Source organism: Ranitomeya variabilis, chromosome 4, assembly GCF_051348905.1.
Source record: "Ranitomeya variabilis isolate aRanVar5 chromosome 4, aRanVar5.hap1, whole genome shotgun sequence".
Taxonomy (NCBI): domain Eukaryota; kingdom Metazoa; phylum Chordata; class Amphibia; order Anura; family Dendrobatidae; genus Ranitomeya; species Ranitomeya variabilis.
Window position 1 is genome coordinate 643863225 of NC_135235.1, and position 13931 is coordinate 643877155.

Here is a 13931-nt window from a genome sequence, read left to right on the forward strand (position 1 = left end):
ATTTTGTTGCCCTCCTGTGTATTCGCTCTAGTTCCATTATATCCTTCCTGAGCACCAGTGCCCAAAACTCAGTATCTTCACTTTCTGCAGTCAGTGGTCAGTGTCTCTTATGCAAAATGGAGGAGGCTTTATCTCTGTTACTGCTCTCAGATATAATGGAGGAGGCTCTATCTCTGCCAGTGACCTCAGATATAATGGAGAAGGCTCTATCTCTGTCGGTGACCTCAGATATAATGAAGGAGGCTCTATCTCTGTCAGTGACCTCAGGTGTAATGGAGGAGGCTCTATCTCTGTCAGTGACCTCAGATATAATGGAGGAGGCTCTATCTCTGTCGGTGACCTCAGATATAATGAAGGAGGCTCTATCTCTGTCAGTGACCTCAGATATAATGGAGGAGGCGCTATCTCTGTCAGTGACCTCAGATATAATGGAGGAGGCTCTATGTCAGTGACCTAAAATATAATGGAGGAGGCTCTATCTCTGTCAGTGACCTAAAATATAATGGAGGAGGATCTATCTCTGTCAGTGACCTCAGATATATTAGAGGAGGCTCTATCACTGTCAGTGACCTCATATATAATAGAGGAGGCTCTATCTCTGTCAGTGACCTCAGATATAATGGAGGAGGCTCTATCTCTGTCAGTGACCTCAGATATAATAGAGGAGGCTCTATCTCTGTCAGTAACCTCAGATATAATGGAGGAGGCTCTATCTCTGTCAGTGACCTCAGATATAATGGAGGAGGCTCTATCTCTGTCAGTAACCTTAGATATAATGGAGGAGGCTCTATCTCTGTCAGTGACCTCAGATATATTGGAGGAGGCTCTATCACTGTCAGTGACCTCATATATAATAGAGGAGGCTCTATCTCTGTCAGTGACCTCAGATATAATGGAGGAGGCTCTATCTCTGTCAGTAACCTTAGATATAATGGAGGAGGCTCTATCTCTGTCAGTGACCTCAGATATATTGGAGAAGGCTCTATCACTGTCAGTGACCTCATATATAATAGAGGAGGCTCTATCTCTGTCAGTGACCTCAGATATAATGGAGGAGGCTCTATCTCTGTCAGTGACCTCAGATATAATAGAGGAGGCTCTATCTCTGTCAGTGACCTCAGATATAATGGAGGAGGCTCTATCTCTGTCAGTGACCTCAGATATAATGGAGGAGGCTCTATCTCTGTCAGTAACCTTAGATATAATGGAGGAGGCTCTATCTCTGTCAGTGACCTCAGATATATTGGAGGAGGCTCTATCACTGTCAGTGACCTCATATATAATAGAGGAGGCTCTATCTCTGTCAGTGACCTCAGATATAATGGAGGAGGCTCTATCTCTGTCAGTGACCTCAGATATAATAGAGGAGGCTCTATCTCTGTCAGTGACCTCAGATATAATGGAGGAGGCTCTATCTCTGTCAGTGACCTCAGATATAATGGAGGAGGCTCTATCTCTGTCAGTAACCTTAGATATAATGGAGGAGGCTCTATCTCTGTCAGTGACCTCAGATATATTGGAGGAGGCTCTATCACTGTCAGTGACCTCATATATAATAGAGGAGGCTCTATCTCTGTCAGTGACCTCAGATATAATGGAGGAGGCTCTATCTCTGTCAGTGACCTCAGATATAATAGAGGAGGCTCTATCTCTGTCAGTGACCTCAGATATAATGGAGGAGGCTCTATCTCTGTCAGTGACCTCAGATATATTGGAGAAGGCTCTATCACTGTCAGTGACCTCATATATAATAGAGGAGGCTCTATCTCTGTCAGTGACCTCAGATATAATGGAGGAGGCTCTATCTCTGTCAGTGACCTCAGATATAATAGAGGAGGCTCTATCTCTGTCAGTGACCTCAGATATAATGGAGGAGGATCTATCTCTGTCAGTGACCTCATATATAATAGAGGAGGCTCTATCTCTGTCAGTGATCTCAGATATAATGGAGGAGCCTCTATCTCTGTCAGTGACCTCAGATATAATGGAGGAGGCTCTATCTCTGTCAGTGACCTCAGATATAATGGAGGAGGCTCTATCTCTGTCAGTGACCTCAGATATAATGGAGGAGGCTCTATCTCCGTCAGTGACCTCAGATATAATGGAGGAAGCTCTGTCTCTGTCAGTGACCTCAGGTATAATGGTGGAGGCTCCATCTCTGTCAGTAACTTCAGATATAATGGTGAAGCTCTATCTCTGTCAGTGACCTCAGATATAATGGAGGAGGCTCTATCTCTGTCAGTGACCTCAGATATAATGGAGGAGGCTCTATCTCTGTCAGTTACGTTAGATATAATGGAGGAGGCTCCATCTCTGTCAGTTACTTCAGATATAATGGAGGAGGCTCCATCTCTGTCAGTGACGACAGATATAATGGTTAAGCTCTATCTGTCAGTGACCTTAGGTATAATGGAGGAGGTTCTATCTCTGTCAGTGACCTCAGGTATGGAGGAGGCTCTATCCCTGTTAGTGACCTCAGATATAATGGAGGAGGCTCTATCTCTGTCAGTGACCTCAGGTATAATGGAGGAGGCTCTATCTCTGTCAGTTACCTCAGATATAATGGAGGAGGCTCTATCTCTGTCATTAACTTCAGAAATGGAGGAGGCTCTATCTCTGTCAGTGACCTCAGATATAATGGAGGAGGCTCTATCTCCGTCAGTGACCTCAGATATAATGGAGGAGGCTCTATCTCTGTCAGTGACGACAGATATAATGGTGAAGCTCTATCTCTGTCAGTGACCTCAGGTATAATGGAGGAGGATCTACAGTACAGATCAAAAGTTTGGACACACCTTCTCATTTAAAGATTTTTCTGTATTTTCATTACTATGAAAATTGTACATTCACACTGAAGGCATCAAAACTATGAATTAACACATGTGGAATTATATACAGTGGGGCAAAAAAGTATTTAGTCATTCAGCAATAGTGCAAGTTCCACCACTTAAAAAGATGAGAGGCGTCTGTAATTTACATCATAGGTAGACCTCAACTATGGGAGACAAACTGAGAAAAAAAAATCCAGAAAATCACATTGTCTGTTTTTTTATCATTTTATTTGCATATTATGGTGGAAAATAAGTATTTGGTCAGAAACAAAATTTCATCTCAATACTTTGTAATATATCCTTTGTTGGCAATGACAGAGGTCAAACGTTTTCTGTAAGTCTTCACAAGGTTGCCACACACTGTTGTTGGTATGTTGGCCCATTTCTCCATGCAGATCTCCTCTAGAGCAGTGATGTTTTTGGCTTTTCGCTTGGCAACACGGACTTTCAACTCCCTCCAAAGGTTTTCTATAGGGTTGAGATCTGGAGACTGGCTAGGCCACTCCAGGACCTTGAAATGCTTCTTACGAAGCCACTCCTTCGTTGCCCTGGCGGTGTGCTTTGGATCATTGTCATGTTGAAAGACCCAGCCACGTTTCATCTTCAATGCCCTTGCTGATGGAAGGAGGTTTGCACTCAAAATCTCACGATACATGGCCTCATTCATTCTTTCATGTACCCGGATCAGTCGTCCTGGCCCCTTTGCAGAGAAACAGCCCCAAAGCATGATGTTTCCACCACCATGCTTTACAGTAGGTATGGTGTTTGATGGATGCAACTCAGTATTCTTTTTCCTCCAAACACGACAAGTTGTGTTTCTACCAAACAGTTCCAGTTTGGTTTCATCAGACCATAGGACATTCTCCCAAAACTCCTCTGGATCATCCAAATGCTCTCTAGCAAACTTCAGATGGGCCCGGACATGTACTGGCTTAAGCAGTGGGACACGTCTGGCACTGCAGGATCTGAGTCCATGGTGGCGTAGTGTGTTACTTATGGTAGGCCTTGTTACATTGGTCCCAGCTCTCTGCAGTTCATTCACTAGGTCCCCCCGTGTGGTTCTGGGATTTTTTCTCACCGTTCTTGTGATCATTCTGACCCCACGGGGTGGGATTTTGCGTGGAGCCCCAGATTGAGGGAGATTATCAGTGGTCTTGAATGTCTTCCATTTTCTAAATATTGCTCCCACTGTTGATTTCTTCACTCCAAGCTGGTTGGCTATTGCAGATTCAGTCTTCCCAGCCTGGTGCAGGGCTACAATTTTGTTTCTGGTGTCCTTTGACAGCTCTTTGGTCTTCACCATAGTGGAGTTTGGAGTCAGACTGTTTGAGGGTGTGCACAGGTGTCTTTTTATACTGATAACAAGTTTAAACAGGTGCCATTACTACAGGTAATGAGTGGAGGAAAGAGGAGACTCTTAAAAAAGAAGTTACAGGTCTGTGAGAGCCAGAAATCTTGATTGTTTGTTTCTGACCAAATACTTATTTTCCACCAGAATATGCAAATAAAATGATAAAAAAACAGACAATGTGATTTTCTGGATTTTTATTTCTCAGTTTGTCTCCCATAGTTGAGGTCTACCTATGATGTAAATTACAGACGCCTTTCATCTTTTTAAGTGGTGGAACTTGCACTATTGCTGAATGACTAAATACTTTTTTGCCCCACTGTACTTAACAAAAAAGTGTGAAACAACTGAAATTATGTCTTGCTACTAATTGATACCGCGCTAGGGTGATACAGATAATACACTTGAGTGCACTGTTATTTGGTAGACACCACGCACTGTGGACAGTGATAAAATCAATTATAGGCTAATGTGCTGGCTGTCCAACTTCCTGATAGTAGCGTTATGTTATATAGATACCACGGACACTACGGTCACCCACAAAACAATTGATCCAAACGCTATCCGAGCCTAAAGACGAATGCTGTATACAACCCTTACCATATGTTGTACTGTATGGCCGCTTATGCTCCTGGTGCGTGTCCGAGGGGTGTGTGCAAAACTCCGCAAATACCAGTGGCACATATAGGGGTAGGCTGGACGCTAGAGAGTAGCGGATGGATGGGCGAGTGTACACTGATCAACCGCGACCAGTGTGTGGTGTAGATACTAAGTGCAGCGCCAGGAAACGTCCCGGCCGGAGACGTCCCTGGTTGCACTTCGAAAAAATGGCCGCCGCTGACAAGCAGCGTGTGACGTCACGGGCCTACGGAGTCTCACTGAGACCAAAATGGCTGACCGACGCGTTTCGAAGGGTACTACCTGTGGAGTGTACAAAGTTCTGCACTAATGATATAGACACCCGACAGCTTGATTTAATCTGGGCATTATAGGGGGCTCCGCATTGTGGTAAGATAACAAACTGTCATCTGCAAATAACATCCATTAGAACTATTGTGGTGGTTTCTATAGGTATAGGGAGCGGATACGTAGGTGTGGCGAGGGTATATATATGAGGAGTTCTCCGGTGGGCCATTAACCCTGAGGAAGAAGGGCGCTTACCCTTCGAAACGCGTCGGTCAGCCATTTTGGTCTCAGTGAGACTCCGTAGGCCCGTGACGTCACACGCTGCTTGTCAGCGGCGGCCATTTTTTCGAAGTGCAACCAGGGACGTCTCCGGCCGGGACGTTTCCTGGCGCTGCACTTAGTATCTACACCACACACTGGTCGCGGTTGATCAGTGTACACTCGCCCATCCATCCGCTACTCTCTAGCGTCCAGCCTACCCCTGTATGTGCTACTGGTATTTGCGGAGTTTTGCACACATCCCTCGGACACGCACCAGGAGCATAAGCGGCCATACAGTACAACATATGGTAAGAGCTGTATACAGCATTCGTCTTTAGGCTCTGATAGCGTTTGGTTCAATTGTTTTGTGGGTGACCGTAGTGTCCGTGGTATCTATATAACATAACGCTACTATCAGGAAGTTGGACAGCCAGCACATTAGCCTATAATTGATTTTATCACTGTCCACAGTGCGTGGTGTCTACCAAATAACAGTGCACTCAAGTGTATTATCTGTATCACCCTAGCGCGGTATCAATTAGTAGCATACTCATTTGGTGGTTTTTTACAGAAAGTGGCACACTTCTGAGGATACCAGCAGCTGGGTGATTTTACCAGACGGTCCCATTTATATGGTGGGCTTCAGTGCCGAGCGCCAGTGATATTGTTGTATTCTTTTGAAATTATGTCTTATATTCTAGGTTCTTCAAAGTAGCCACCTTTTGCTCTGATGACTGCTTTGCACACTCTTGGCACTCTCTTGATGAGCTTCAAGAGGTAGTCACCCTGAATGGTTTTCACTTCACAGGTGTGCCCTGTCAGGTTTAATAAGTGGGATTTCTTGCCTTATAAATGGGGTTGGGACCATCAGTTGTGTTGAGCAGAAGTCTGGTGGATACACAGCTGATATTCCTACTGAATAGACTGTTAGAATTTGTATTATGGCAAGAAAAAAGCAGCTAAGTAAAGAAAAACGAGTGGCCATCATTACTTTAAGAAATGAAGGTCAGTCAGTCCGAAAAATTGGGAAAACTTTGAAAGTGTTCCCAAGTGCAGTGGCAAAAACCATCAAGCGCTACAAAGAAACTGGCTCACATGAGGACCGCCCCAGGAAAGGAAGACTAAGAGTCACCTCTACTTCTGAGGATAAGTTTATCTGAGTCACCAGCCTCAGAAATCGCAGGTTAACAGCTGCTCAGATTAGAGACCAGGTTAATGCCACACAGAGTTCTAGTAGCAGACACATCTCTACAACAACTGTTAAAGGGCACCTGTCACCCCGTTTTTTCAGTATGAGATAAAAATACTGTTAAATAGGGCCTGAGCTGTGCATTACAACAGTGTATTTTGTGGACCCCGATTCCCCACCTATGCTGCCAAAATACGTTACCAAAGTAGCCGTTTTCGCCTGTCAATCAGGCTGGTCTGGTCAAAAGGGCGTGGTGTCTTCCCCCCAGATCTTGCTTAGTTTTCCGTTGGTGGCGTAGTGGTTTGCGCATGCCCAAGGTCCCGAATCCACTGCACAGGGGAGTTAAAAGAGCGCGATGTGCACTATTTCATTGGTGATCGGTGGGGGCGGCCATCTTCCTTTGGCCGCGCGTGCGCAGAAGCGGCGCTCTGCTGGCCGCGGCTTCAGGAAAATGGCCGCGGGATGCCGCGCGTGCGCAGATGGAGATCGCGGTGGCCATTTTCCTGAAGCAGAGATGCGAACTCTGCTTCAGGGAAATGGCGGCCGTGATCTCCATCTGCGCACGCGCGGCATCCCGCGGCCATTTTCCTGAAGCCGCGGCCAGCAGAGCGCCGCTTCTGCGCACGCGTGGCCAAAGGAAGATGGCCGCCCCCACCGATCACCAATGAAATAGTGCACATCGCGCTCTATTAACTCCCCTGTGCAGTGGATTCGGGACCTTGGGCATGCGCAAACCACTACGCCACCAACGGAAAACTAAGCAAGATATGGGGGAAGACACCACGCCCTTTTGACCAGACCAGCCTGATTGACAGGCGAAAACAGCTACTTTGGTAACGTATTTTGGCAGCATAGGTGGGGAATCGGGGTCCACAAAATACACTGTTGTAATGCACAGCTCAGGCCCTATTTAACAGTATTTTTATCTCATACTGAAAAAACGGGGTGACAGGTGCCCTTTAAGAGGAGACTTTGTGCAGCAGGCCTTCATGGTAAAATAGCTGCTAGGAAACCACTGCTAAGGACAGGCAACAAGCAGAAGAGATTTGTTTGGGCTAAAGAACACAAGGAATGGACATTAGACCAATGGAAATCTGTGCTTTGGTCTGATGAGTCCAAATTTGAGATCTTTGGTTCCAACCACCGTGTCTTAGTGCGACGCAGAAAAGGTGAACAGAGGGACTCTACATGCCTGGTTCACACCGTGTAGCATGGAGGAGGAGGTGTGATGGTGTGGGGGTGCTTTGTTGGTGACACTGTTGAGGATTTATTTAAAATTTAAGGCATACTGAACCAGCATGGATACCACAGCTTCTTGCAGCGGCATGCTATTCCATCCGGTTTGCGTTTAGTTCAGTGTTTCTCAACTCCAGTCCTCAATACCCCACAACAAGTCATGTTTTCAGGATTTCCTTAGTATTGCACAGGTGATAATTTCATCACCTGCTGAAGCATTAATTCCATCGCCTATGCAATACTAAGGAAATCCTGAAAACATGACCTGTTGTGGGGTCTTGAGGACTGGAGTTGAGAAACACTGGTTTAGTTGGACCGTCATTAATTTTTCAGCAGGATAATGACCCCAAACACACCTCCAGGCTGTGTAAGGGCTATTTAACCAAGAAGGGGAGTGATGGGGTGCTACGCCGGATGACCTGGCCTCCACAGTCACCAGACCTGAACCCAATCGAGATAGTTTGGGGTCAGCTGAACCGCAGAGTGAAGGCAAAAAGGCCAACAAGTGCTAAGCATCTCTGGGAACTCCTTCAAGATTGTTGGAAGACCATTCCCGGTAACTACCTCTTGAAGCTCATCAAGAGAATACCAAGAGTGTGCAAAGCAGTCATCAAAGCAAAAGGTGGCTACTTTGAAGAACCTAGAATATAAGACATACATTCAGTTGTTTGAGAAGGTGTGTCCAAACTTTTGGTCTGTACTGTATCTCTGTCGGTGACCTCAGGTATAATGGAGGAGGCTCTATCTCTGTCAATGACCTCAGATATAATGGAGGAGGATCTATCTCTGTCAGTGACCTTAGATATAATGGAGGAGGCTCTATCCCTGTCAGTGACCTCAGATGTAATGGAGGAGGCTGTATCTCTTCAGTAAACTCAGATATAATGGAGGAGGCGCTATCTCTGTCAGTTACCTCAGATATAATGGAGGAGGATCTATCCCTGTCAGTGACCTCAGATATAATGGAGGAGGCTCTATCTCTGTCAGTGACCTCTGATATAATGGATAAAACTCTATCTCTCTCATGGACCTCAGATATAATGGAGGAGGCTGTTTTTTTTTTGGTTTTTTTTGTTTTTTTTTTAAGAATTGGTGCTATTTCAATTTAACTTGACTAGTGTTTTTCAAGTCTTATAAGGAAGCCAAAAAAACATTTTGATATGATTTTAATTCATTGTCGCTTTCACTTTTCTACAATATCAGATCCTCTCAATGGAGATCCTTTATATAAGAGAATTTTCCTGATTGCTACGTTAAGTATGGACAGGGAGTGGGACAAGATGGCTGAGAGGATATTACACCTCACCCTAGAGATTCTTTTGCAGCTTACTGGAGAGGTGAGAGATTCTGATGACATCACCTTGATAGAAATAGAGACATGAAGACTTTGGAAATGTCTGTAGTGAGATTTATTAATGTGTCTCTCCATAACCAGGATTACACAGTAGTGAAGAAGACCTCTAGTGAGCGCTGTCAGGCCCCTGTGTCTGAGGGATGGGGAAGACCCCTGAGCCCAATCACGGGGTCTCCACCTCACCCCCTGATACATGAGGACATCAATGACCAGAAGATCCTAGAACTCACCTACAAGATGATTGAGCTGCTGACTGGAGAGGTGACACTGCTGGGAATGCTGGGACATTATACAGTAACGCTATGGAGGGATCGGGGAGATGACAGTATCATTGTATGTGTCAGGTTCCTATAAGGTGTCAGGATGTCACCGTCTATTTCTCCATGGAGGAGTGGGAGTATTTAGAAGGACACAAAGATCTGTACAAGGATGTCATGATGGAGGTTCCCCAGCCCCTCACATCACCAGGTAATAGACAAGAAGAAATACAAACGTCCTATAATCATCTGTATGTGGGTTATTCCATGGTAACTTACGTCATATTCACAAGCAAAAAACTGGCTACAGACTGTTCTTTGAAGGCAGGCACAAAAAGGAGTGAATGTATATTGTACATTTAACTATTCTCAATAGATTTCAACACAGTTTGATTTTTTAACAATAAAATTAAATACAAAATACAGTGTTATTACTAGGTAACTTACGTTATAAAAAAGGAAAGGTAATTGTCCTTGTCTGCCAAATTTTCTTTTCTGGACACAGGGGAGAAGTACTATTTTTATTGTCTTAAAACACCATAGTCCCAGCAACTTTAAACATTTTATTTTATCCTCTCAAGTTAAAAGCAACAGTTTTTATTACAAGAAATATAGATACTTTCGTTACCGCACAGTATAGTAACTTATGTTACATTAAGTTACCATCAAATGGATTAAACTTATTGTAAGGTAAGTTACCATCATCTTTGTAACGTAAGCTACCATGGAATGACCCATGTAAAGAATGAATTCAGTCCCTGTACGTGTTTACTTACAGTTCTATCCAGTAAGAGGACAACACCAGAGAGATGTCCCCGTCCTCTTCTTCCACAGGACTGTAAACAAGAAAATCCCAATGTTCCTCAGGATCATCAGGTAGATGGAGAGAAGGTGTCATGAGATCTCCCCTATGATGTGTAGATGGCTGTGTTGGTCTTGTGCTCAGTCTTGTTTTATCCACCAATATTATATGTTTTATACTTGTGTAATGAGAATGGTGGAGATGGCAGGATTAGAGCTGATCATAGATGTGACTTCTTCATCTGCCTGTGACTTTTACAATATTTGTTTCAGGGTGAAGAGCTGACCCATATTAATACTACAGAGACATATGTGAGGGGTGATGAGCGGTGTAAAGAGGAGATTTCTATAGATGGCTACACAGGTCAGTAGAAGCCTCTAAATTCTTCTCATTCACTGGATGGTAAAATTATGTGTATTATATGTATTTTAAGATAACAAAGAGGTTTTTGATTTTTATTTTTTATTTTAATAACCCTGCTTTACCAGTAAAATTGGAATGATGCTTTCTTTCCACACCAAAATAAAATTAAAGGGCAGACTTTCATACATTCTGTTCTGACCGTATGTGATCGCTGCAACCAATCACGGTCTAAAGAGTAAATGCGTTGGTTACTCCTTATAATTCCAGTGCTATTTTTTAATTAGAGCTGTATCCTACCTGCTATTTAGATTTGAAGGCATAGACAAAGGAGAGGCAAGTCTGTCTGCTACATACCTCAGATTTATAACTATAGTTTGTCTGGTAATAATGCAGTTCAATATCCTTAAATTAAAGGTTCACATATACAGCTCTGGCAAAAATTAAGAGACCACCACATCAAAGCCCTGTCATGGGCAGCCCAATCTCCAGACCTGAACCCCATTGAAAACCTCTGGAATGTAATCAAGAGGATGATGGATAGTCACAAGCCATCAAAGAAGAACTGCTTAAATTTTTGCGCCAGAAGCAGTGTGAAAGCCTGGTGGAAAGCATGCCAAGACGCTTGAAAGCTGTGATTAACCCCTTAACCCCGGAGCTTTTTTCGGATTTTCGTTTTCGTTTTTTGCTCCCCTCATTCCCAGAGCCATATCTTTTTAATTTTTCTGTCAATATGGCCATGTGAGGGCTTATTTTTTGCGGGACGAGTTGTACTTTTGAACAACACCAGTGGTTTTACCATGTTGTGTACTAGAAAACGGGAAAAAAATTCCAAGTACGATGAAATTGCAAAAAAGTGCAATCCCACACTTGTTTTTTGTTTGGCTTTTCTGCTAGGTTCACTAAATGCTAAAACTGACCTGCCATTATGATTCTCCAGGTCATTATGAGTTCATAGACACTAAACATGTTTATGTTATTTTTTATCCAACTGGTGAAAAAAAAATTCCAAACTTTGCAAAAAAAAAAAATTTAATTGTGCAATATTCCAAGACCCTTTTTCGGGATCTCGGGTCAGGTGAGGGCTTATTTTTTGGACGCCGAGCTGATGTTTTTAATGATACCACTTTGGTGCACATACGTTCTTTTGATCGCCAGTTATTGCATTTTAATGCAATGTTGCGGCGACCAAAAAAACGTAATTCTGGCTTTTTGAATTTTTTTCTCGCTACGCTGTTTAATGATCAGGTTAATCCTTTTTTTTTATTGATAGATCGGGTGATTCTGAATGCGGCGATAGCAAATATGTGTAGGTTTGATTTTTTTCTTATTGTTTTATTTTGAATGGGGCGAAAGGGGGGTGATTAGAACTTTTATACTTTTTCATTTTTTTTAAATATTTTTTAAAACATTTTTTTCCTACTTTTCCATGCTTCAATGGCCTCCATGGGAAGCTAGAAGCTGGCACAACTCGATCGGCTCAAAACAGCTGACATGTCCCGTCTTTTATGCGGGCTCACCGCCGGAGCCCTCAAAGCGGGGGTTCTGCCATCGGACGTACTATTCCGTCCAATGGCAGAAAGGGGTTAAAAATCATGGTTATTCCACAAAATATCGATTTATTGATTTTCTCTTCCTGAGTTAAAACATTAGTATTGTTGTTTCTAAATTATTATGAACTTGTTTTTTTTGCATTATTTGAGGTCTGAAAGCACTGGGGTTATTTTTTTTATTTTGACCATTTCTCCTTGTTCTGTAAAAAAAATACAAAATTTATTGCTTGGAAATTTGGAGACATGTTGTCAGAAGTTTATAGAATAAAAGAACAATTTACATTTTGCTAAAAGTTATACCTAGAAAGAGAAAAATCAGACAAACTGAAAATTTTGCGGTGGTCACTTAATTTTTGCCAATGCTGTATATAATGCTCAGTGTGGTTGTATTTGCTTACTTTTTCACAACAACTTACACTTGTTCATATATTTCATTTTGCTAAACGTTGCTTGCCAGCTTAGTTTTTTGCAGGCATTTCTCCAGTCGGTGATTGGCTGCAGTGTTTATATGCTTTTCTGGTTGGCAGCATAGGTATAGAAACTGCGTATTTACCAGGGCAATGTTGGGAAATCAGAAAAGTAAGTGTAATTTTATTTTTTAAAACAAAGTGGGGGTGAGCAACCCATTTAAAGTAGCACTTCCACATTTTTTTTCTTTCACCATCAGTTAGTTTCCATACATGTAGTAAAATACTTACCGGTCGTTGTCTTTTTTTAATTTTCACGGCTCTACGTTCTAAACTTCTGTGAAGCACCTGGAAGTTCAAAGTGCTCACCACATAGCTAGATAAGTTCCTTGAAGAGTCTAGTTTCCAAAATGAGGTCACTTGTGAGGAGTTTCCACTGTTTGGGCACATCAAGAGCTCTGCAAACACAACATGACGCCTGCAGACGATTCCATCAAAATCTGCAATCCAAAACGTCACTCCTTCCATTCCGAGCCCTGCCAAGCGCCCAAACAGTGGTTTTCCCCCACATATGGGGTATCGGTGTACTCAGAAGAAATTGCACAATAACTTTTGTGGTCCTTTTTCTCCTTTTACGCTGGTGAAAATTATTGCTGAAAAATCATTTTTGTGGAAAAAATGTGATTTTTTATTTTCACGGCTCTACGTTCTAAACTTCTGTGAAGCACCTGGGGGTTCAAAGTGCTTACCACACAGCTAGCTAAGTTCCTTGAAGGGTGTAGTTTTCAAAAAGCGGTCACTTGTGGGGGTTTTCCAATGTTTAGGCTCATCAGGGGCTCTTCAAATGCAACATGGCGTCCGCTATCAATTCCACAATTCCAACCAATTTTGCATTCAAAAAGTCAAAAGGTGCTCCTTCCCTACCGAGCCCTGCCGTGCGCCCAAACAGTGGTTTTCCCCCATATATGGGGTATTGACGTACTCAGGAGAAATTGTACAACGTTTGTAGTCCATTTTCTCCTTTTACAATTGTGAAAATAAAAAAATTGTTGCTGAAAGATCATTTTTGTGACTAAAAAGTTAAATATTCATTTTTTACTGCCACGTTCCTTTAGCTGCTGTGAAGCACCTGAAGGGTTAATAAACGTCTTGAATGTGGTTTGGATCAGCTTGAGGGGTGCAGTTTTTAGAATGGTGTCACTTTTGGGTATTTTCTTTCATATTGACCCCACAAAGTGACTTCAAATGTGAGGTGGTCGCTAAAAAAATGGTTTTGTAAAATTTGTTGAAAAAATTAGAAATCGCTGGTCAACTTTTAACCCTTATAACTTTCTAACGGGAAAAAAATTTGGTTCCAAAATTGTGCTGATGTAAAGTAGACATGTTTGAAATATTATTTATTAACTATTTTGTGTGATTTGACTCTC

General features: G+C 42.8%; 1 protein-coding gene across 1 annotated transcript in view; it reads left to right on the plus strand.

The window, feature by feature from the left end:
- LOC143768166 (uncharacterized) overlaps nucleotides 1-13931 on the plus strand; it is a 138955-nt gene that overhangs the window by 10488 nt on the left and 114536 nt on the right. The window contains exons 2-6 of the mRNA XM_077256854.1: nucleotides 8975-9108; nucleotides 9207-9386; nucleotides 9470-9593; nucleotides 10161-10258; nucleotides 10457-10547. Of these exons, the coding sequence (XP_077112969.1) occupies nucleotides 9031-9108; nucleotides 9207-9386; nucleotides 9470-9593; nucleotides 10161-10258; nucleotides 10457-10547 (571 nt within the window). The 5' untranslated portion in view covers nucleotides 8975-9030. The remainder of the gene's footprint in view (nucleotides 1-8974; nucleotides 9109-9206; nucleotides 9387-9469; nucleotides 9594-10160; nucleotides 10259-10456; nucleotides 10548-13931) is intronic.